The 20,231-nt window shown below is 37.3% G+C and overlaps 2 protein-coding genes across 3 annotated transcripts; both read right to left on the bottom strand.

The window, feature by feature from the left end:
- Positions 1-1,883: 1,883 nt before the first annotated feature.
- LOC136281001 (adhesion G protein-coupled receptor L4-like) lies at positions 1,884-11,994 on the bottom strand. Its single transcript, XM_066167126.1, has 18 exons — positions 11,931-11,994; positions 11,012-11,049; positions 10,710-10,769; positions 9,882-10,077; positions 8,923-9,030; positions 8,344-8,428; positions 7,908-8,001; positions 7,574-7,623; positions 7,261-7,405; positions 6,663-6,757; positions 6,104-6,206; positions 5,817-5,967; positions 5,416-5,497; positions 5,068-5,134; positions 4,507-4,589; positions 4,169-4,289; positions 3,410-3,451; positions 1,884-3,304 (listed from the first exon to the last, which is right to left on the bottom strand). The coding sequence occupies exons 4-18, from the start codon at positions 9,979-9,981 to the stop codon at positions 3,230-3,232; spliced, it is 1,401 nt and encodes a 466-aa protein (XP_066023223.1). The 5' UTR covers positions 9,982-10,077; positions 10,710-10,769; positions 11,012-11,049; positions 11,931-11,994; the 3' UTR covers positions 1,884-3,229.
- Positions 11,995-15,911: 3,917 nt separating this feature from the next.
- LOC136281218 (adhesion G-protein coupled receptor D1-like) lies at positions 15,912-20,215 on the bottom strand. 2 transcript variants are annotated; one of them, XM_066167514.1, is made up of 9 exons: positions 20,092-20,215; positions 19,222-19,324; positions 18,758-18,908; positions 18,168-18,249; positions 17,733-17,799; positions 17,392-17,474; positions 16,967-17,087; positions 16,408-16,449; positions 15,912-16,314 (listed from the first exon to the last, which is right to left on the bottom strand). In XM_066167514.1, the coding sequence occupies exons 1-9, from the start codon at positions 20,145-20,147 to the stop codon at positions 16,177-16,179; spliced, it is 843 nt and encodes a 280-aa protein (XP_066023611.1). In that variant the 5' UTR covers positions 20,148-20,215; the 3' UTR covers positions 15,912-16,176. The 2 variants fall into 2 exon arrangements, with proteins under 2 accessions (XP_066023611.1, XP_066023610.1); XM_066167513.1 differs by having other exon boundaries at positions 19,222-19,348; positions 20,092-20,203.
- Positions 20,216-20,231: the final 16 nt, after the last annotated feature.

Below are 20,231 nucleotides of genomic sequence, written 5' to 3'. Positions count from 1 at the left end.
ATTTCATAAATTTTAAGCAGTGCTAGGAGCATAATATGCCAGTTTTACGAGCACAATCGACTCAAGCCTACCAAATACCGCAGAAAACTATTGGAGGAGACATTACAAACAAGTGAAGGCAAATTTCCAGTACCACTTCCCCAACATTCCACAGCTCGCGTGCCTTTGTTGTGTCACAAACTACAATTTCGTTTCGCAAAGTACAGTAAGTTCTCGCTACGGTTCTATAATGACACCAAAAATTTTCTTTCATTTTCACCACCACGACTCTTTATTCGTTGTACCGACGAGAACCACTTCGCACCTAGTCTCGTCCTTGCACCGTAATTTCGGTACCAGATCACTGAACCGTGAGAACTCGGAAGTGGCCTTTTATAAACAAATGCCTCACAGTTTTTACTCTATGAGTTGGTGAAGGATTCAATCCAATTAGAAACGGTTTTTAGGCCGCGTCTCAACCAATTTTATAATATCACATTTACGAAGACAAATTCATTTTATAAACAAGTTGTCGCTAGCATCCAAAGTGATTTGAGAGAGAGAAAAGAGACGATTAATAATTTAATAATCGGCTTGAATTGCTTGAAAATAATTTGCTTGAAAATATGTTCAGCCGGCTCATCGTTATTGGAGTGAATCGTAAGTTGTAAAGAATTTGTTAACTTTAAGGTCTAATAATGATAAACAATGAGTGTTTTGTGCCGTACAAAAGCTATATCTGCTGGTTTTAGCAAATCTTCAAAGTAATAAAAGACTAAAGAAAGAAACGCTACCATTTTCCCATTGATTTTTCACCTACATGCATCTCTCTAAGCGTGAAATTTTCCATTCATACAAAAAATCTCGAAAGTTTTCACATTTTTCACCTCTCTTGATCAATCATCTTGTATAAAGAGCTAAAAAATGTAGGTTTATTTAGAGCAAGAATTGCGTTACAGGTGTAGTTGAGAGAAACTTGTCACAGTCGCAGATTTTAAAAGGTATCCACGAAAATAAGGTAGTGCCCAATGATTTTTTTCATGGTTTTCAGAGATGAAGTAATGGGTTATAAATTATAATTAAGATTAGTGTTGTAGCTTTCTGGCAACGGGAGATATTTGACCTCAAAGTTGTCAAATATTTGGATGAATCGAAAAGTCTAAAAACACAGTCGTATATTTGCCTCTGTTGATTGACAAGCTGACAATCAATTTGACTGATACTTGTGGCGGACATTAACTAAGGATGTAAAAATATATGTGCAAACTCTCAGAGTAATTGATTAAATACCATCGCAGTGAGAGCTTCATACATTTTACCTATTTTGAAACGATTTTCTTGGTGAAAACCAAGAAAAATCGGGGGGGGGGGGTTTCTATCTCTCCCCCTGAAAAAACCAAAACAGAAACCAGTTTTTCTTTTTGAGTTTTGGGGTAGACCCTTTCAACTGACTTATTTTCATTGAAATCGGTGAGATGACGTATAGCACGATTGTCCGGTGCTCTCGTGGACACGCTCTTAAGTTAAAACCTAGCTCATATTAAAGACCTGTGATAGTACCACCCCTCCCTCCCTTTCCTCCCATTTTGTTTCTATGTTCTTATATTCAGAATTCCCACATGGTACTGATGTTTAGAAATGTATTCCTCTTTTTTTAATGCGATGGTCAATTTTAAGTTTTAAAAGGAAGCGACTGAGGAAATAAGGATGGTGAGGTCCTGGGGTGCCCAAGAGGTGTTTCCAGTCTCTTCTCGTTTTCTCTAGCCCATTCGCTTTGCTAGCAGCTAAGATAATTTGTTTTTTAGATTATTTGAATCATAATGGTGTTTATGAAAAAAATAATGAACGTGCAACAGTTGCATCGCATGGTTATAACATTTTTATTATCCTTTTTAATTTCTATTTGCATTATCACGTGTTTATGAAAAAAGGATGAACATGCAACAGTTGTATCTGCATGGTTATATAACCAAAGTGTAATAGCCTAATGAAATTGTTATCATCTGTATGTTACATTCTACACACTGAATTGAGTGTTCTACTTAATAAAATCAGTTGTATCTAAGTTAATTCATATGCCTAATGACTGTTTGCAGATCTTAAGATTTACTACTTTAAAAAACTCGAAGGCGTTTCTGTCATCTCAATCTTAGAGCTAAATCTTGAATACTTAATCATATAAATATATAGAAATCGTCACATATCATGAACCAAGACATTTAATTAAAAAAATCTCCAAAAAAGTCGAAAAAGTAGAGCACGAAGCTTAAATTGGCTGAAAAAATTTCTCAGGTACAGCAGTTACCCTCTGACTCGCACCACTGACCAAGAAATAACTTCTCCTAACAATACCAATACAGTATTTAGATAAATTAAGAAAGGAAAATGCAGAAAATTTCAATGAAAGGATAATTAGTTGATTCAATACCTAAGTCTCCAAACTAACGACTTGAGAGTTGTATAGCAGACGGTAGAGAGAAATTGCGAATGAGATTTATGAGATAAGTCGGCATTCTTGTTTAGGACGATTTGACGATTTACCGCACTAAGACTAAACTTTTGTATGTCTCCGTTCGAGAGTAGAACTGGACTCCTAAGCACTTTCGAAATTTCTAATGATAACGAGGATGATTGTAATCCCGTCTGAGTTATAATCACACGAGTTATAAACAAAATCGAATAATTGCGAAGCAGGGGTGCATTTAATTAGTAAACAGCTTAAACGATTGCTGAACATTGGACAACCGAAAGTAGTGGAACCAATTTATCACGACTATGACTAAACTTGCGAAAAAATACACTTCAGCAAAAAGAACTTATAATGCTATAATTTCAGCTGATGTGCATTGTCCAGTTTTACAGACATGACTCGTAATCTTTCCTATACCACTGTCCGATTTTGAGCATGATACTGCGCCGTATTGAGGGGGGTTGGAACGATTTTGGTTGCCACACCCCTCCATAAGACTCTGTGAAATTACCCTCCCTCGATGTCAATCAATTTTTTTTTTTTTTTTTTTTATGGTGACGACTAATACCCTCTTAAAACTGTGGGATCCTCTGGAAGACGATAACTAAATTGAGCCGCTGACAATCTGTGGGGATGGTGAATTTCTCCATAGTTTTGATCAAAGGTAAACGTAAGTTCAGTATCTACTTATAAATCTCCAAGTGCATATATCATGGTTCATTGTAACTCTGAAGTTTGAGCATCTATCTCGACTCTGACTGGCCTCACAGACTTTGCCTCTCACATTTGGGGTTTAATTTTGTGTAGCCGAGAGGGCCGTGCTTGTCGAAGTCTTCTTTTGAAACGTTCTCTTATCTAAGTGAGGAATGTGAGGCACTGATTAGAGACTTTCCTTTCGTTAGCAAACATTTTTTTCCTGTTGAAGACGTGCAGATTATGAAGACTCAAATTTATCCATACCTCACTATTTCTCAAGCAGTGAAAGAAGAAAATCGAGAAGCCCTGCAGAAAAAAGGGGTCCAGTAAATAGATAAACAGATAAATAAATAAATAGTTAATTAAAAAAAAAAAAAAAAAAACCTGTAGGTTAGAAAAACGTCAAAGGAGTATTAACCCTTTAACTCCCAAGATCTCATTGGTAATTCTCCTTACTGTCTGCTATATAGTGCTTGTGATTTTAGTTTGGAGAATTTGGTATTGGATCAACTAGTAATCCCCTAATTAATTTTTTTTTCTTCATTCTCATGACTTGACTGCTTGATACTGTATTAATATTGTAAGGAAAAATTCTGTCTTGGTCACACATGGGAGTTAAAGGGTTATTTTTCTGTTTTTTACCATGAATAAAGAGTGTTCTCGTAAAATTAACCGTCCCACACTTCTTTTTATTTTCAATCATTCTTTTCTATCGGCTATCGGCTAAGCCTGATATATTTAAGGGCACTCTAAGCATAAGAATTAATGGCATCTCGGTACTTCAGAGGTTTTAGCAAGTCTGTAGTTTTAGAGAAAGGCCATCACAACCTAATTTAACTATTTTTCTCGCTTAAAGTTCTCTTTGTGCTTAACATTATCTTTAAAAGTTTCTGAATCAGAACGTTAATCTGAGTTACACCTTACTCATTTCGAAAGTTTGATAATCATCTTCCTGGATATACGCCTTAACATTCCTCTAGAAGTAGCACTACAGGCGTATCAGCCCTTAGCTTTGTACTTTACCTGTGTAGAGTTTAGTATTACAAACATGTAAGAAAAGGCAATGTGCAATGGCGATAAGAAACCTATCAGCCACGTAACTCCAAGCAACGGAGCCAACACCAAGAATGCTCGAACACCAACCCTGAAGAAGAATAAGAGATTTATATTCAACCTGAAAACTCGATTCCTCAGGGAAAAAAAACCCAGACCGTTGGATTTCGCACTCGGGTGTCCTACAATGGAGCTACAGTACTTAATAATGCGCTATACCATTATGAGGTTCATCTTGCATTCTGCTGAGAACAGCTATGTTGGAAGGATCGGAAGATTTCATAGGAAAAGAGAGATGATCATCCTACCTGATCTGCTCACTCTGGTTGTCTTTCACATGTTGGATTGTGGTAATTTCCTTGATAACCCGCGCGAGGATTGCCATATTAATCTTTACAAGCAATAATAGGAATACAAGTAATTTAATTTTTGTATATTGTCCACCAGGAATGATATAAAATATGAGAAAAAAATAGGACAGAAGCGGGAAAAAAGGGGCGGCAGCTAAGAGTGATGCAGATTCCACTAAATATGATTTTCAATAAGAAATGTTTTGGCGCAAGAGTATGGAAAGTGACTGGAGTATAAGCCATCCGCCATTATATAGCTTTGTGGATATAAATTCGTTCTCAAGACTATTAAGATTTGTGGTGTAGTGGATGGATAAATGGATTCCTCCTATCTGTCTCTCCCTTATATATTTATTTATATTGAAAAAAAAATTTAAATTAAAAAAAAAATTTAATTAGGTCACGATACCTTACTTAAAACCGAGGGATGATCTATGAGCTGGAGGAGATGAAGTGCTAAGAGATAAGTTATTAGTGATAAGTGCTAAATTTTTGTTAGAAAGAAGTTTCATCACATACAAGTTCAATTAGTCCAACAAAGGAAACAAATATCCAGATGACTTTGTTTCTTGAAGATATCCAGCAGCTTGGGGTTTGGAACAAAAAGGAAATAAGGGATGGATGAATATAGTAATTAATAAAACAAGGGAAGTTGAAGAGAAAGAAACGCCAACTAATTTCGGAAGAAAGAAAAAAAGATAGACGACTTAGTTTCGATCCACACATACGAGGTGAAGAAGATTGCTAGAGGGGAGCTCACACCCCTTCCCCTGGGTTCTCCCCATTCAGGCAACTGCCAATTCACATATCCGCAGCGATACTTCCAGGTCCGTAAAGAGGATTTAATAGGTAAGTATTCAAACTTACTACTGATCACTGACGTAATTTTCGATTCCATCTTTTCCTGCAACAACACCTAGAGATGCAGTAACCATGACCGCAGGAAGTCCTATAGCAAAAAAGTACAATGAATAAAAATAGGCATTGTTGTCAATTACAAATACTAGATAGATTTGAGGGCTGTAATATCTACTTTTACAAATGGCCTATCGGCATTGTTTTTGCTTTGTCGTACTAACAAAAGTAGTAACTATTCTTCAAGACTTTTTTCTGGTAAGTGCTGATGGCCAATCCGAATGTTGGTATTGACACATCGTCAGCCACAAATCCTTTTCGGTCGATAATTGCTTTGCTTTATTCGATTTACCTTAGTGGCCTAGTTTTCAATGGGATTTAGTGTTCACATCTTAAGAAGTAGCTTTCCTTACCCCAACAAAGGCCATGAAAGCGGCAGATTTTATCGTTGACGTTGTACACCTTTATCACAAATAAGTAAATGTAAGCTCCCTCAACAAGCATCCAGCAGAAAGCTGCCATCAGGAAGTACTGCATGAGAGCCGCAATTGTAACACAGGCAGCCTATAAGGAATCATCATCAGTTGGCTGATGTACTGATAAGCGAGCAATCATCAGAAAAAGAAACAGCCCAGACAAATTTATCTAAACAAACAACACTGAAGGATAAAGATGTAACACATTCTGCTCCAACTCTCACCTTGTTTTCTATGGCATCAATCCCAACAAAAAAGACAATGTGTCCTGCTCCAATGCAAGATGTCAGTCCCACCCGACTATGGAACAGGGGTGCTTGCCTGTCTCTACAGAAGCCCAAACAGATAGACGTGTAAATAAATGTGAAAACCAAAAGGAAGAAGATTCAACTGAGGAAATGAAGAAAGAGAAAGCTTACCTCCCGAAGCGTTATTAGTCAATAAATTCATATTTCATGTGGTGGTGATGTCCTTGACCCTTAACTCTCTGTCTACCTCGTGCACATTTCACACCTGACTTTCTTTTTAACTTTGTGGGTTACTTTGTATCAGTTTAAATAAATTCGACCAACAGAATGTCTGAAACCACCGTCAGGTTACCCTACCTCCCAGGTTTATTCAGGTTGACGAGACGTCAGTCTTTGCTAACCAGAAGGTTCTCTAATCTCACCTAAACTATCAGACAACACAATAAAAAATATCTAATCCTTCATGCTACATTGACCAATACCTCAAGCAATTTTTTTAACACCAAGTTATACCATTTGAATGAAGTGGACTTACGTTAGCCGTATATAGCTGATTATTGTTATAGAAACTCCAGCCAGCGATAAAGCCATCCCCACGTGTGTAAGAACTGTCAGTATCTTGTCATTTTCCTTTGAAGTCAATTGAAATGTATTACCTTCATTTCACATGGACCTCTTTGGCGTAAAACCATACTACTGAACCTCTGGGGCACTTTAAGGCAAACTAATGTTTTATTGAATATTCCATGCCCATAGGAATTAGGGTTTTTGGCCGATAGTAGCCAAAAATGCGCGCCCTTGGGATATGTATGTGTATTCCCTCTTTAAAGCCACAGTACTCCTATCTGACTGTTTTGGAAACACTTTATGTTACTCTCTGCCTTCTTGTGCCAGATTGTGGCCAAAAATGCGCGCCTTTGGGATATGGATCTGAGTACAATTGACCCAACATAGTGCTAGGTGTATTATTTCTTTCAGGCCAGAGTTCTCTTAACTTAATGTTTTGGAAACACTTTATGGTGGCGATGCGAACGGATTGTCTAGCAAAGCTTTTTGAAGCACTCACACGACAAATGCATTTTCTCCGTAAGTACAATTATGCACAATGGAAGAACACTAGATGAAACTTATACCTTTGTATCCCTTGCATTACTTTCATCTTTACTTTCGGTAATATCCATTAGAACAGCAAAGTGAGTTAAATGATTGCACTTGCATTCCGTTTGAGATTCGCTCATAATTCTAGTCAAACATCCTTGCGCTGACCAACCCACGGGACTTTATACAAAAAAATAAAAGAAAATTCATGTGGTTTAGTTCCAGGGTATAGAATCTAACAAAGCTGTCTAAATGGCAAACACAATACATGTAGGTGCCCAAAAGATGGAAAGACATCTCGTATAATTGTGCAAGAGGTAGATTTCGTCCGAAAATAGCGAGCCTCACCCATCTCCAAACATGTCCCAGAATACGCACTCTCTGCTTTTTCCACCGGCCTGAAATAAATTTAAAAAGTACGAATCAAGAGGAAGTTTAAACTCAGTCTATAATCTCTTGATGGGAAATATAAAGTTTAAAATCTAAGATTTTATACACAAGCTTAAAATCATGAGATGGTTAAGCGTTATTAGCTGAGTTGATACCATGAATTGCCCACCGTAGAGAGATTACAGAGCTAACGTTTCGAGTGTCAAGCAAACTATAATGGAGAAAGCTACAGATTGGACAAGGTGTAAAAGGGGAATCTGAATTCCTTTCATTGTAGAGGTGATGTACATACCTTTATGTGTTTAAAAACCAAGGTGATGTTCTCCAGCAGTACATCTGCAGGCTCGGGGTAAATTTCAACGGACATGATTATGGAGTTCAGCACCCTGAAAACAAAAACAACAAAAAAATACTAAATGAAATTTTAAATAGCTTCGAAGCAAACAAATATGTGAATACATTTATTCGAAACAAAAAAATATGTAAAGTGTATTAAAATCTCTTGCAAAAGTTGTCAATGCTTGCTAACCTCTACTTCTGAGCCTTGGTTTTTGAAAAGAGACAATAATTTAAAACCATGAAGTAGGTTTGGATGTAATCATTATCTTCGCCATACACGTGAAGGATTTTGTATATTTTAGTTTTTTCTTTATTTATTTATTTTTACAGCAGTCTTTATACTTTGATTTAACAAACGTATTTGATTTTCTTGCTGCTGAAATACAAACCTTGTTTCGTTGGTTCCTCTAGTGTTCTTGTCTGATATAAACAACTCGGTAAGATTTTTGTACATTACTCCTACAACCATTGAGCCTTGATGGAATTAAATTGAATGAAAAGATAACTAAGATAGCGTTCAATATTTATTGGCTGGCATGGGAGCTGTCAGAGGGTTTTGATTGTGTCTCGATAAGCTGATCCCCCCTCACTGGGGTTGATTGGCAGTCGATTGTCTATAGTTCGCCCCCCTCCCCTCCTTTACTCTTTGTAGGCAACGACTGATCCTTTCCCCCCTCCCCCCTCCAATGATGTGTTAAAATGTTTCAAATATGGTCGAAGATATTTTGTTTACTTCCTCTCGTGTCTTATTCTATGTTTGGAAGAACTGCACCATAGAATTGTTTGCGCCTCGATTTCAAAGATAAGTCTGTGTTTTTTTTTTGTTTTTGTTTTTTTTCCTTCTCTTTTCTTCACATCTATTTCTCGAGCTATCTCTTCCGCCATGATATTACTGCCATTGGATAACAAAATAATGCTAATCATGGGTTCAGATATTACTGAGTGAGATTACGCCTTAACATACTCACCATTCTCGTCGGTGTTTCGATATGAAATTTCCACGAAGTTTTCGTTTTTGGGATCAGCAAAACGAAATTTTTTGCCCCTGTCCCGGTGAAGGCGACTGGCAAAAACATCTACGATTACGGGTTACAAGGAAAAAAAAGAAATCCATGTAGTCTCAAGACTATTTAGATATACGTGTTTTTATGGTGTCGATTTAGTCCGATAGAAGAATATTAAGCCCCATATATCTTCTTTCTTTCTGCTTGAGTGCGATTGGTCTTGTCTCAGCTTAAAGTAAGACTTATCCAGTAAAATTTTCCAATAATTAATTTTCCTCAATATCAGGCTAGGTAAGAAGGAGGACATCATTTTGTAGAATTTAGTTTATAAATTAAGTAACACTACCTATTTGGAACAAAGGATGAGCTAAGTAACTAAAGAAAAAAAAATAGCTAAGAGGACTACAAGGGACAAGCCTGCGTGGACATTGAGTGGGGCCGTGAACTTACTTACTATACGCTATGGTAAACACACACTTAGGTATCAAGGACCATATATCTGGTCCAAATTAGAAAATGGTATGCGTGAACTACCAAGCCTTAGCATCTTTGAAACTAAAATCCGTAGAATTGACCTGGCCAGCCTAGTGGAAGACAGTGGCAACTGCTGCAATCTTTGCAACACACGATTTTTTTAATTATCTGCATTGTACAAGTATTTTTATGTTATCTGAACATTGTTAACATTTCTAAATATTTTTAAATTTTAATGCATAGTTTCCGGCTATATTGTTACTTATTATGATATTGTACATAGTTTTTTATTAATTTTGCAATAGTAGGTGTCCCCAATTAGCTCCATGAGCTAAATACATTGACACGGTAATAAAGATTTTATTATTATTATTATTATTATTATTACTTATTATTTTTGTTATTGTTTTCTTTTTTATTTTCATCATCATTTTCTTCAAAAGGTTTACCTGCGACTTCACTTGAGAAGGAAATGTTGATAACTGTAGTGTTCAAAAATGCTTGACTGTGTCTCGACAGGAAGTCCTCAAGAGCCAATGTGGAGAACATCGCGTCACACTTTGTACTGGACGACGTTACATTTTTGAGTAAAGAGAACGCGGCCTGTTTATAGGAATCGAAGGAGAGTTGCTGGCAGATACATACCTAGAGAGGTTTAAAAAGTTATCTTTCATTTTCATCATTGCAATAAATTTTGCCCTTGAAGTTTTAAAGATTGTAACGAGCCATTAGTTTTTGACAGAGTAAAATCTTCGAGATGGGGTAAACTACATGAACACTCGAACTTCCAAGATCTCATTTGTAATTCCCCTTACTGTCTGCTACATAATTCTTGTGATGCTAGTTCAGAGAATTTGGTACTGGATCAAGTAATATTTCCCTAATAAATATTGTTCTTTACTCTATTTGCTTGTCTGCTTGATATTGTATTGTATTGTAAGGAGAAATTCTGTCTTGATCACTCATGGGAGCTAAAGGGTTAAATCCAGTTAGAGGCGAATTTCTTAATGTTGCGAAATCTTTAGATACTTTAGATACAAACTTTAAATACGGGACATGTACATGGCTGGCACGCCCGATGATTCGGATTTCATTCGAGTTCTCAGGCAGCCTATAGCAGTGGATTGTACGGGTTGGTTTACTTACGTAGCTTGGAACCCTTCTGTAACGTATTGCATCGCGGTTTTGTGCCTCGCTATCTTTTTTGCTACTGGCTACAACATAATTTTACGCAATTCTATTCTGGAAAAACCAATATCATTATTAAACTGCATTACCTGAATGTCCTCCTTCCTCTCAGAGTCAAGATTTCCGCAAAAATCCCAAATAAAACGCCTCTAAATGAACCAAACAAAAACAAATAAGGGGTCAAACAATGAATCAATTGGTCGCGTTTGCCAATCTTTCAGTCAATCTTCCAGATTTTAAAATCTGTCAGTCGATTAGTTGGTCAGTCGGTCAGGCAGACAGTCATTTAGTTAATCAATGAATTTCCCACCACATATGAGTTAACCAGTTTTAAGTTTGAAATAATTAGACTCTTTCAGTATTGCTCTAGCAATAAATCTCTCCCCATTACCTTTCCTCGTTCTTTTTGCTTCTGTGATGTTACGTTTCCTGCGAGAATGATTGACAGAAAAGTGGAATTGGAGGTAAATAAGCGATGTTTTGTTTGTTTATTTATTTTTTATTGATTTGCTTCATTTTCGTTTCCCTTTTTTGTTTGGTTTCGTTTTTTCCCTCATTTCTCTAAGCGAAAGATGTGGCATTCGTGGGAAATAATTGCGAGACGAAGTGTTGCTCTCAAAGTAATAGGTTAGGTATACAAGGTAATCGTTACCGTATTATACTTTGTCGCGGGCGCAAGTCCTGCCTATATTCCTAATTAACCAGCTACTGTGGTAAATCAAAATGTTATCAATCCTCATGTATCCATAACAGGACATGTGCAGTTTCACTTCGAATGTAAGTTCCCGTCGAGTTTAGCCAAGAGGTGTATTACCTTTTAAGTTTGTTTTCCGTTCCATACATGTTGGAGTTCAAGATGAAATTTGTAAGTTTTTCGCTTTGCTTTTCGGACAGTAAATATTATTTTAAAGTGTTGATATTTCCTAAAAGCACTATTTAATAGCATAATTTAAATTGTAAAATTTCAGAATGTTAAAAATTTTAAAAACAAACCTCGCAATTTTCTGGCCGTGAATTCAAATGAACAACGATTCAAGCATACTAAGCCTACTGCGCTGTCTCGTACACGCAAGAAATTCGTTTGACTTTCGCTTCTGAGCTCAAAATGTATAATTCTTTGTATAGAGATTTGGTCTCAAGAAGCCATAGTTGCTCTCGGTTGTGTCTCGAGTAACTTTATGCTTCTCTCGTGCTCTCCAAACTTCCCGCGTGCATTCATAATCCGATAGACGCGCGCCAAGCATAAACCAATTTGTCTGTGTACTAGTATGCAGACGCTGTTAATATAACTCAATATTTTTTTCACCTACCCTCGAAGAAAATACGTTTAGGGGGCACTCCTGGACCAGATTTGGGTCTGATATAAATGCCCCACGCTCTTTTATAACCAGTTTCGTTTGTAAAATTTGGAAGATTGCTAATTTGAAGATTGGGAGAACAGTCCTCTAGGTTGGATTTGTTAAATTTAGGACATCTGACTGTTATACAACACCAGTGAGAGCAAGCGTCTGGGGGGAGCCGTAAGATTCCCAATTCTAGTAGTAGTCCATCCTTCTTAAGTTTCCCACAATTTCTTCTCCTGACCGAGGGATCACTGGAGCAGATATCTTCGCATTTTTCCCCTGCCAATGAAGCATGTCAAGAAAATCAGATGTCTACTGAATTGTTTTGAACACCAGAAATAGCAGCATCCTGTTAGACCTACTATTGGTTTCAGTAAGAATGGAAATAAACTTATATTACATAATATTTGTTTTCTCTGGACAAGTATAAACAACAACAAAAATAATAATTATTAATAACACACTTTACCTGATGGACTTTTTCGATCTAAAGTAGAAGAAGTGGATGAATCTTGATTAAACGTCCACAGCGAGTTTGTAAAACGTCGTGTCTCAAGTTTAGTCTTTCGTCTCGACAGAGCCTGGTTCTACTTGGCTTTGTTATTTAAACTATGATAAATGTAGTCACGCATTGAAACGGAGCATCTAAAACATCTGACGCAACTGCTCCTGCGTAATTTGACAAAATGGTTCGGTCCTATTCAAACGAATTTTCAATTTACATAGAACCGCTCCCGTCGCCGCGTCTGTGGGCGGAATTTTTTTCTCTAGTAAGCTAACACTGTTTCCAAGTTGAACAAGTGTCATTTAGACGGGGTATGAAAATGGTGGCATACCGCGCTTGTACTGGTGCTCAACGAGTTGCAAAATCAAGCCGTTAACATCTTAAAATTCAAAGAAGACGGAAGATTACAAATAAGCCATTCGAGGTGAAATTTTGGAGCGACAAAGAGAGAACGGTTCTAGATGAATATTTCTCTCCTAAGATCGAGATCGAAACTGTCTCAGTTAGGATAAATCGTTATACTTAGAATATTTCTAAAGGGTCTGCCATTCCCATTTTATTCTCCAAACATTTAACTCTTCTTTTCATTTCCAACGTAGAAGCTGAAAGACTCTTTTCTCAACCCTTGTTTCCTACATTAGTTCGTGATGTTGACATCTTTTAAAAATTAACATAATGCTAAAATTTAAGCATAAATTCGTTATTTGTGATGCGAAGGAAATGTCGCGAAATTTTGGTATGGTTTTTCTTTTTATCGATGACAACTGAACAACAAATTAATTTTTTTAACCAGGCGTAGTTGCATCTCACGCAAAATAAGTCTTCGCAGCGAGGAAACGCATCCGACAATTCAAACAGTCGTGAAGCAAAGCCAATTTGAATTCACTAATACACATGACATAAGGGATGAGGCGAGAAGTTTAAAACGCAAACTAATTTGACATGAATTCTATGTAATATTAGCCATGTGGTATATCATTACGCGTAAGAATCTGTTGCCGGAATAGATCGGTCTTTGACAATTTTTATCTCAAAGATAGCAACAATCCACGAAATCTGCTGGTTTTTATTTTAACCGAAAAAGTTGATTGTTTTGTTTTTTTGTTTTTTTTTTTTTTACCAAAGATGTCCATATCAGTGATATACCGCAACTTCGGATAGATAAGCTATCACAAATGTTTTCCGTTTAAGGAATATAAAGAAAATATTAACTTGTACTCCAAAAAACGACAGGAAATACTCATATCTCTTTAAATGTGATCCATTCATAAATTATGTCAGTGGTTTTGAAGGGTTTTAAAAGTAAGGAGCAGTCTCTTTCGATGAGTGGTACATAGAAAGTAGAGATGTCAAGTTAAAGATGTTAACCCACTCACCTAGATCGACCGTCATGAAGAAAACTGAACTAAATGTTAACGCGAACCAAAGTGCTTTCATCATTCCCAGCTTGAGATTCACTGCGGAGACCCAAACGTCAGAAGATAGCTTGTCTTTCCTCGATCCTCTTTTAAAGAAGTATGGAGTAGATCCAATTTAGCCCCAGATATTTCCAGCTGTGTATTTTATTTTGTAATATTTATTTGATCTTTTTAGCGAACAAACAATTGGCCGATGATTTTTTTTCCGTCTTGAATGGAGTATAGCCAGGTAATGATGTAATGCATCCGGGTGCTCCGAAGAAAAAAACAGGAATAACTAGCTTTTCTGTTGACGTTTTAGGTCTTACAGTCCCGGATGGGAGTAATTGCCAACTGATCCTTATTATACCGCATGCTAACTAACTTGAAAGAAAAAAAAATCAAGATAGAAGGAGGCACTATGTGAGGTTGAGGATCCTCTGATTCCTGGAGACAGATTTGAGCTTCAGTCCACAGAAGTCCTCCTAAATTGATCTGCGATGTTTAATGATCAGTCCACCATATTTAATAAGATCCCTACGCACCCCGGACTCCTCAAGCCGCTGCCAATGCCACAAAATTTGAATATAGAGTCCCTTAATTACTCGTTCCTTTACCTCGTATATCCACGAATTTAAAGAAACGTCCCCGTTAATGAGAAATTTTCAAAAGTGCTGTCTCCACGGTCGAGCTTTGCTTCACTGTTTCGTAGTTTTATGTATAATTTTCTGAATTTGGAGATAAATATCCTAAAGTGTAATGAGTTAGCGGGAAAGCACTTCATACAGTTTTACCGGTTTAGGCTAGGGTTCTCGTATGAAAGGACCAGTCACCATCTACCAACGAATGGGGAAGGGTGCGGATGAAAATATTTTTTTTAGGGGGAATACTTGGTTTTCAGGGGGAACATGGAGAGGACTAGTGGTCGCGGAGGGGGGGGGGGGGGGTGCAAGGAAGGAATCAAAAGAATGTTGTGTAGCCTTTAGCCTGCGTGTAGCCGTACCCTCCCCCCGCTAAGGTGAAACGGAAGCGAGGCAACGTCTACGCAAACCTGGCACTAATCCTGTTCCGTGACGTCCCTCTTTTGTAAGAAAATATATCATGACTTTTAATTGGTAAATCCCTTTTGCTGATTCTTTCGTCAATTCTGATTGGTTCGAGTTGGTAATTTATTTTCATATTAACGAAGAAGAAGATGAACTAAATGTTTTACGATTTACCACAAGGTTTTTAAGGCAAGTGTGCACCTTCAACTTTCGGTGTTTTTGCGAACGGTGCTGCGAAGCTAAATTAAAACTAGTTGTCCCTTGCAGCGATTCTTTGGACTGAGAAAATAGTCGCTCTTTTCTTCACGCTTGCAGCGTAACTATCTCTTATAGAAATCCATGAAATCCTTGAGATTCTGTGACAAATGATCCAACTCTTTTCGACGACCGTGGCACTGTTTACGAATTCAAGCAGGACGTTGAAATCCAGTTTGGTTAGCGCGATGCCAATTGAACATCGTCCTCTTTTTACTCCAAAGTATACAGTTGAGCTCGGACGCTGAATTGCAAATTTACCCGCAAATGGAGAATGAATTCACTTAAATGTTATTGTTGATCTCGATAACCTCGCCAATACGTGTCACTTCACAAAAAAAACATTATGAAGAGACACTTTTTTTCCATAAATTAGAGTGACGTCGTGGAACACGATTAGTGTCAGATTTTAGTTCCGTCCATTCCGTTTTACCATCAGGGGAGGGTACGGCTACACGCAGGCTATCGAGCCTTAGATAAATCTTATAGGGACACAATCTTAAAGTGACGCATCCAACACACCCCGCCCCCCCCTCCCGTAACCCAAGCCCCTCCTTTCCCTAACGATAAACGATAATCGGTCCTTAGGTATGTTGTAGTTTAGTAAAGTCTTCATTATACAGTTAACTGTTATATACTACGAACTTTATTTGTATACTTAACAAATGTTAATCGCAGCAAAATTGATTTCTACGGTTCAGACCTGATTACCGGTTAAATGATTAATCAGTATATCAAACTCGTAATCAGTATATAAACTGGTATTCTCGGGCAATTTGATTTTAATGCAAATAATTATTCCATATGATGCCAACGATGCCAGGTAAGTGTGGCTAAATATCATCAACCTAGCTAAGCCTGGGGCTAAGAAAAAATTACTAAAAAAAGCATAAATACAACTTGAATTAACTTGAATCAGCTACAGCCTGAGCAACATAAGTGAAGCTGGTTATAAATGCATTTAGTATTTTCCCATTCCATTGGCAAGACAAAAGTTCAAAGTCTATTGATTACTCTTGATCCTGCACAGGAATCCCAGTATCACTGTGACTTTGACGGGCTTGAGAGTTTCCTCTGTCGTCACCTGGCCTTTGATTAAATGCACTTGGGTGGATTTTTTGGACTCTTCTTTTAAAACGCCCCCTTATCTAGATAGGAATTAGAAGTCAAATAACAGACACTCATTATATGTAACCAGCTTTTCTTGATATGAAATACGGGGACTCAAAATTCATATTTACCTCACTATTTCCCAAGCAGTGAAAGAAGAAAATGAATAATCCCTTTTAAAAAATGTAGATATAACTTCATTGGTTAATGGGTAAACAAACGAGCAAATAGATGCAGAAATAAGAGAAGCTTTCCACTTTTTTTTAAATTTTTGTTTGTTTGTTTGTTTTTTTTTTGTCGTGAATGCAGGGTTGTGTCTCTTAGAACAACTCAGCTGAAGGTCTCCTTTCCTTATCAGCTATGATCGTTTACTTATCTGAGGCTTATTTTCCCGAATACAATTCTATTCGTCAGATGTAATCGATTCATGGTGACTCCAGTATCATAACTAAGCCGAGCTAAGGCTTTGAAGATGAAAATGCAAGGGAAAAAGGAAGGTTTAAATGATCTCCAGTCGGCTTCTTTACGGAGGGTCGCGGATCTGGTATGTGAAAGTGAATCTGAATTATTCTTGGATATGGAGACGCTTTTCAGTATTCCTGACGCTTATCACGTTATACGTACGTTCTTATATCTACCCATGAGCAGCCAAATGCTTGAACAAACCCTTAAGGTTTTAGATGACTTTACCTGAGTGGAATTGAGGATTACAAAAATGTAGGAGAAGGCGATGTGTAACGGCACAAGGAAGCCAATCAGCCACGTGACACCCAGCAATGGAGCTAACACCACGCATGCACGGACACCAAGCCTGTAAGAGACCAAATGAATAGTCACTTGGAAAACAAAAGCGTTCATCTGAAATCGATATAAAGAAAAATTGAAAACTCTTAGGTTAAATTGAAGGCAATGAATAGTCGCGATATAATCTCGAGAGTGACAAAAGAAGCAGTTTGAAGGTCGTCCAGCGAAAACGCGCTATATTTTATGTGCTAGGGCGTCATTCAAAGCCCATCAATTCCAGGCCAGTTTTTCTTTGTAACAAGCTATGATGCGAGATTGTTTGTTGATTGGAAGCATTCAAGAGGCGGGAGAAGTAACTATTATTAGCCCACCTGATCTGCTCAGTCGGGCTATCCTTCACCTGTTGGATTGTTGTTACTTCCTTTATAACTCGCACGAGGATCGTCATGTTAATCTTCAGGGATTAAAAGGGAAAACAAAAGAAGATGGAGGATATGAAAAGAGAAAAAATGAAATATCGGATACTTTTGCTGCACTAGCTTATGTTGTAATTTTTTAAAGAGGTCTTTCAAAGAGTCACAGACTCATTCCTATTCAGAAGAAGAAGAACAGAAAATGATTGTCGAGATGCTGTTATAATCAACTTTGAAACAAATATCTTTAGATGATTAAACTCATATCCATTGAAGAAATTCAAACTGTTGCCACTTACGATTGAGACGAATCCAACAAAGGAAACAAATATCCAGATGACATCGTTAGAGGAGGACATCCAGCAGCTTAGAATTAGAAAAATAAAAGGCACAAACAGACTTTTAATATATTTTTTCTACATTAACGGCAGCATTTAAAGGCTTTTCTTAACAGAATGTCAAATCAAAATCCATTTTTAATGCAGCATGTTGCCTTTATATGACTCTGCAAATTACGAAAAGACCCTATCTTGGATACTGGTTTAAAAACTCTCCCTCTCCTACTCTTATACATGGAGAGATCCACAACTTGAAATGAGGCGGTGCCTAGTGGGTGTGTGGGAGGGGGGAGGCCAGTTATTGAGGCTGCAGGTTTCTGTTATTAAGTCCTAGCATTCCCTGGGCTTCGACCATTTTGTATACAGTCAATAAAATAAACAAACTTTCAAACTTACTTTTCATCATTGACAAAAGTTTCGATTCCATCATTTCCTGCAGCGATTACCAGAGATACAGCAACTATGATTGCAGGCAGTCCTGAGGAAAGTAATGATGAAAGGCTGCTAGTTTAAGTAAGACATTACAGCGAAAACAATCGAGTTATAGTGTTATTACATTTGCCAGAGCTGATAACTGTAGAAGTTAATGGTTTTAATATACCACTGACCGTAAGTTGTTGTGCTGTTATATGAATTTCCCATGTGATTTTTTTAATGTTTTTAACTCTTGAAACCTTTTGATTGTGGGTATGAAATTATTAAAACACTGCTAATTAGCCATACTGCGTGATTTCAGCCAACTATATCTGCAACTATAACTAGCTCTAATGAGCACTAGAAATATTTTAGGATTAACTCAGGTACACCTGAAGACGATCCAACGGTTTCCGAAAAAAGCGCGTGTTCATTTAAAAAATTAACAAATAAAGTCCTTTTAAAAATATTTTTGTTCGGTTTAATTTTTGCCAAATCAGAATCGAGACATTTCCTCAAGTATTTGTTCAAGTCCTGTCCCATTTTTCCCATTTCTTGACGATGCTCCTCACCCCAGCAAAAGCCATGATAACGATGCATTTTATCGGTAATGTTGTAAACCTTTACAACAAATAAGTAGATATAAATCCCCTCGACAAGCATCCAGCAAAAACTGGCCATCAGGAAATACTGCATAAGAGCTGCCACAGCTACACAAGTAGCCTGCAAGGAATAGGTAATTGGTAAAAATGTAATAATGTGCCCGACAAGTGGCATTTGCCGAAATAATAATCCAGAAAAACAGAAAGAAAGAAAAACCAACGTAAACAGAAAGAACAAGGCAAAACTACAATATAAAAAACATGCAAAACAAACAAACAAACAAACAAAAAAACAAGAGAAAAGAATCACTTGATAGATCAGTCAGTCTTTAATTGTTAAGAAGCTGGACCAAATTAAAAAAACAAACAAACAAACAAGCACAAGAACAGTAACATTAAATGACCAACACGAAAGTAGGAGTACAAAAAGTCACCTGGTTTGCAGTGGAGTCGATCCCAGCGAAAAAGATGATATGGCCTGCTCCAATGCAGGAAGTCAGACTAACCCGTATGTGACACAAAGGTGAATTTCTATCTCTACAACAAGCCAATAAACAGCAACTAAATGAAATTGATTTAGAAGTCAGACAAAAACAGAACTAAGGTCAATGAATTGTAAAAAAAACATCAAAAAGACAATTGCAAATGATCCACCAAATGAATGAATAAATCCGCTGACAGAATACATTTTTTACATGAATTAATTAGTGAATAACGAATGGATAAAAGAATACTGACTGGACAGTTTCTATTATACACTAACGTTAATTTGAAGATATTTTCACTCCTTGGTGAGATATCATTTTTTAAGAAAATGGTCCCTGGCCAGACCAACACTCAAGGTCTTAAAATAACTGAGGAGAATGTGCTACCATTCTATGATGTCAAGAAATGGATAGACATTCTAGTCTTCTCGGATAAAGACGAATAAACCGTAGGTCCCGTCTCCTGCTTCTATTAATTAGTCAATTTGGTTAGGCAGGGGACGTTAAAGAACCCACTCACGAGATTACTGTGATGTGGTCTGGCCTGTTTACTGGGAATTGGTGGGTCTGGCCTCGTCATTGTTAACGCGGGGTCCACTGTAATTGGCTAAAGCTGTAGTGGTCTCCCCGCCTAAGATAATTAGGCGAAGCTAAATAAATTAAATTAAATTAGAAAGATCATCTCAGAACGTTTGATTTCTTTTTCAGCTACAAGCGGTCCGTGCTGGCATCGATCCAGAACTGATCTGATGACTCATTTTCCTTATAGCTAATTTTCCACAATTCAGTAAGATATCAGTGTTAATTTAGCGTACTTACGTGAGCTGAAGATAGCTGATAATTGTGAGTATGACTCCGGTGAGAGATAAAGCCATCCCTACTCGAGTGACGAATGTCAGTATTTTGTCATGCTCACCTGACGAACGAGTTTTATCCTGATTGAAAAACTGTAAAGGTCA

Source organism: Pocillopora verrucosa, chromosome 5 (assembly GCF_036669915.1).
Source record: "Pocillopora verrucosa isolate sample1 chromosome 5, ASM3666991v2, whole genome shotgun sequence".
Lineage (NCBI taxonomy): Eukaryota > Metazoa > Cnidaria > Anthozoa > Scleractinia > Pocilloporidae > Pocillopora > Pocillopora verrucosa.
The sequence above is the reverse complement of the archived record's forward strand: the minus strand, read 5'-3'. Positions and strand labels throughout refer to the sequence as shown.

What these genes read in the sequence shown, in the direction of transcription:
- LOC136281001 (XM_066167126.1), bottom strand. Translation starts at nt 9,981, where the DNA reads ATGTTCTCCACATTGGCTCTTGAGGACTTCCTGTCGAGACACAGTCAA. An exon ending in TGGGACATGTTTGGAGATGG is followed by an intron (nt 7,406 to 7,573) that starts GTGAGGCTCGCT and finishes TTTTGTATAAAG; the next exon opens with TCCCGTGGGTTGGTCAGCGC. An exon ending in TTGATGCCATAGAAAACAAG is followed by an intron (nt 5,968 to 6,103) that starts GTGAGAGTTGGA and finishes GATTCCTTATAG; the next exon opens with GCTGCCTGTGTTACAATTGC.
- LOC136281218 (XM_066167513.1), bottom strand. Translation starts at nt 20,147, where the DNA reads ATGGCTTTATCTCTCACCGGAGTCATACTCACAATTATCAGCTATCTT. An exon ending in TCGACTCCACTGCAAACCAG is followed by an intron (nt 18,909 to 19,221) that starts GTGACTTTTTGT and finishes TATTCCTTGCAG; the next exon opens with GCTACTTGTGTAGCTGTGGC. An exon ending in ACTTTTGTCAATGATGAAAA is followed by an intron (nt 17,800 to 18,167) that starts GTAAGTTTGAAA and finishes TCTAATTCTAAG; the next exon opens with CTGCTGGATGTCCTCCTCTA.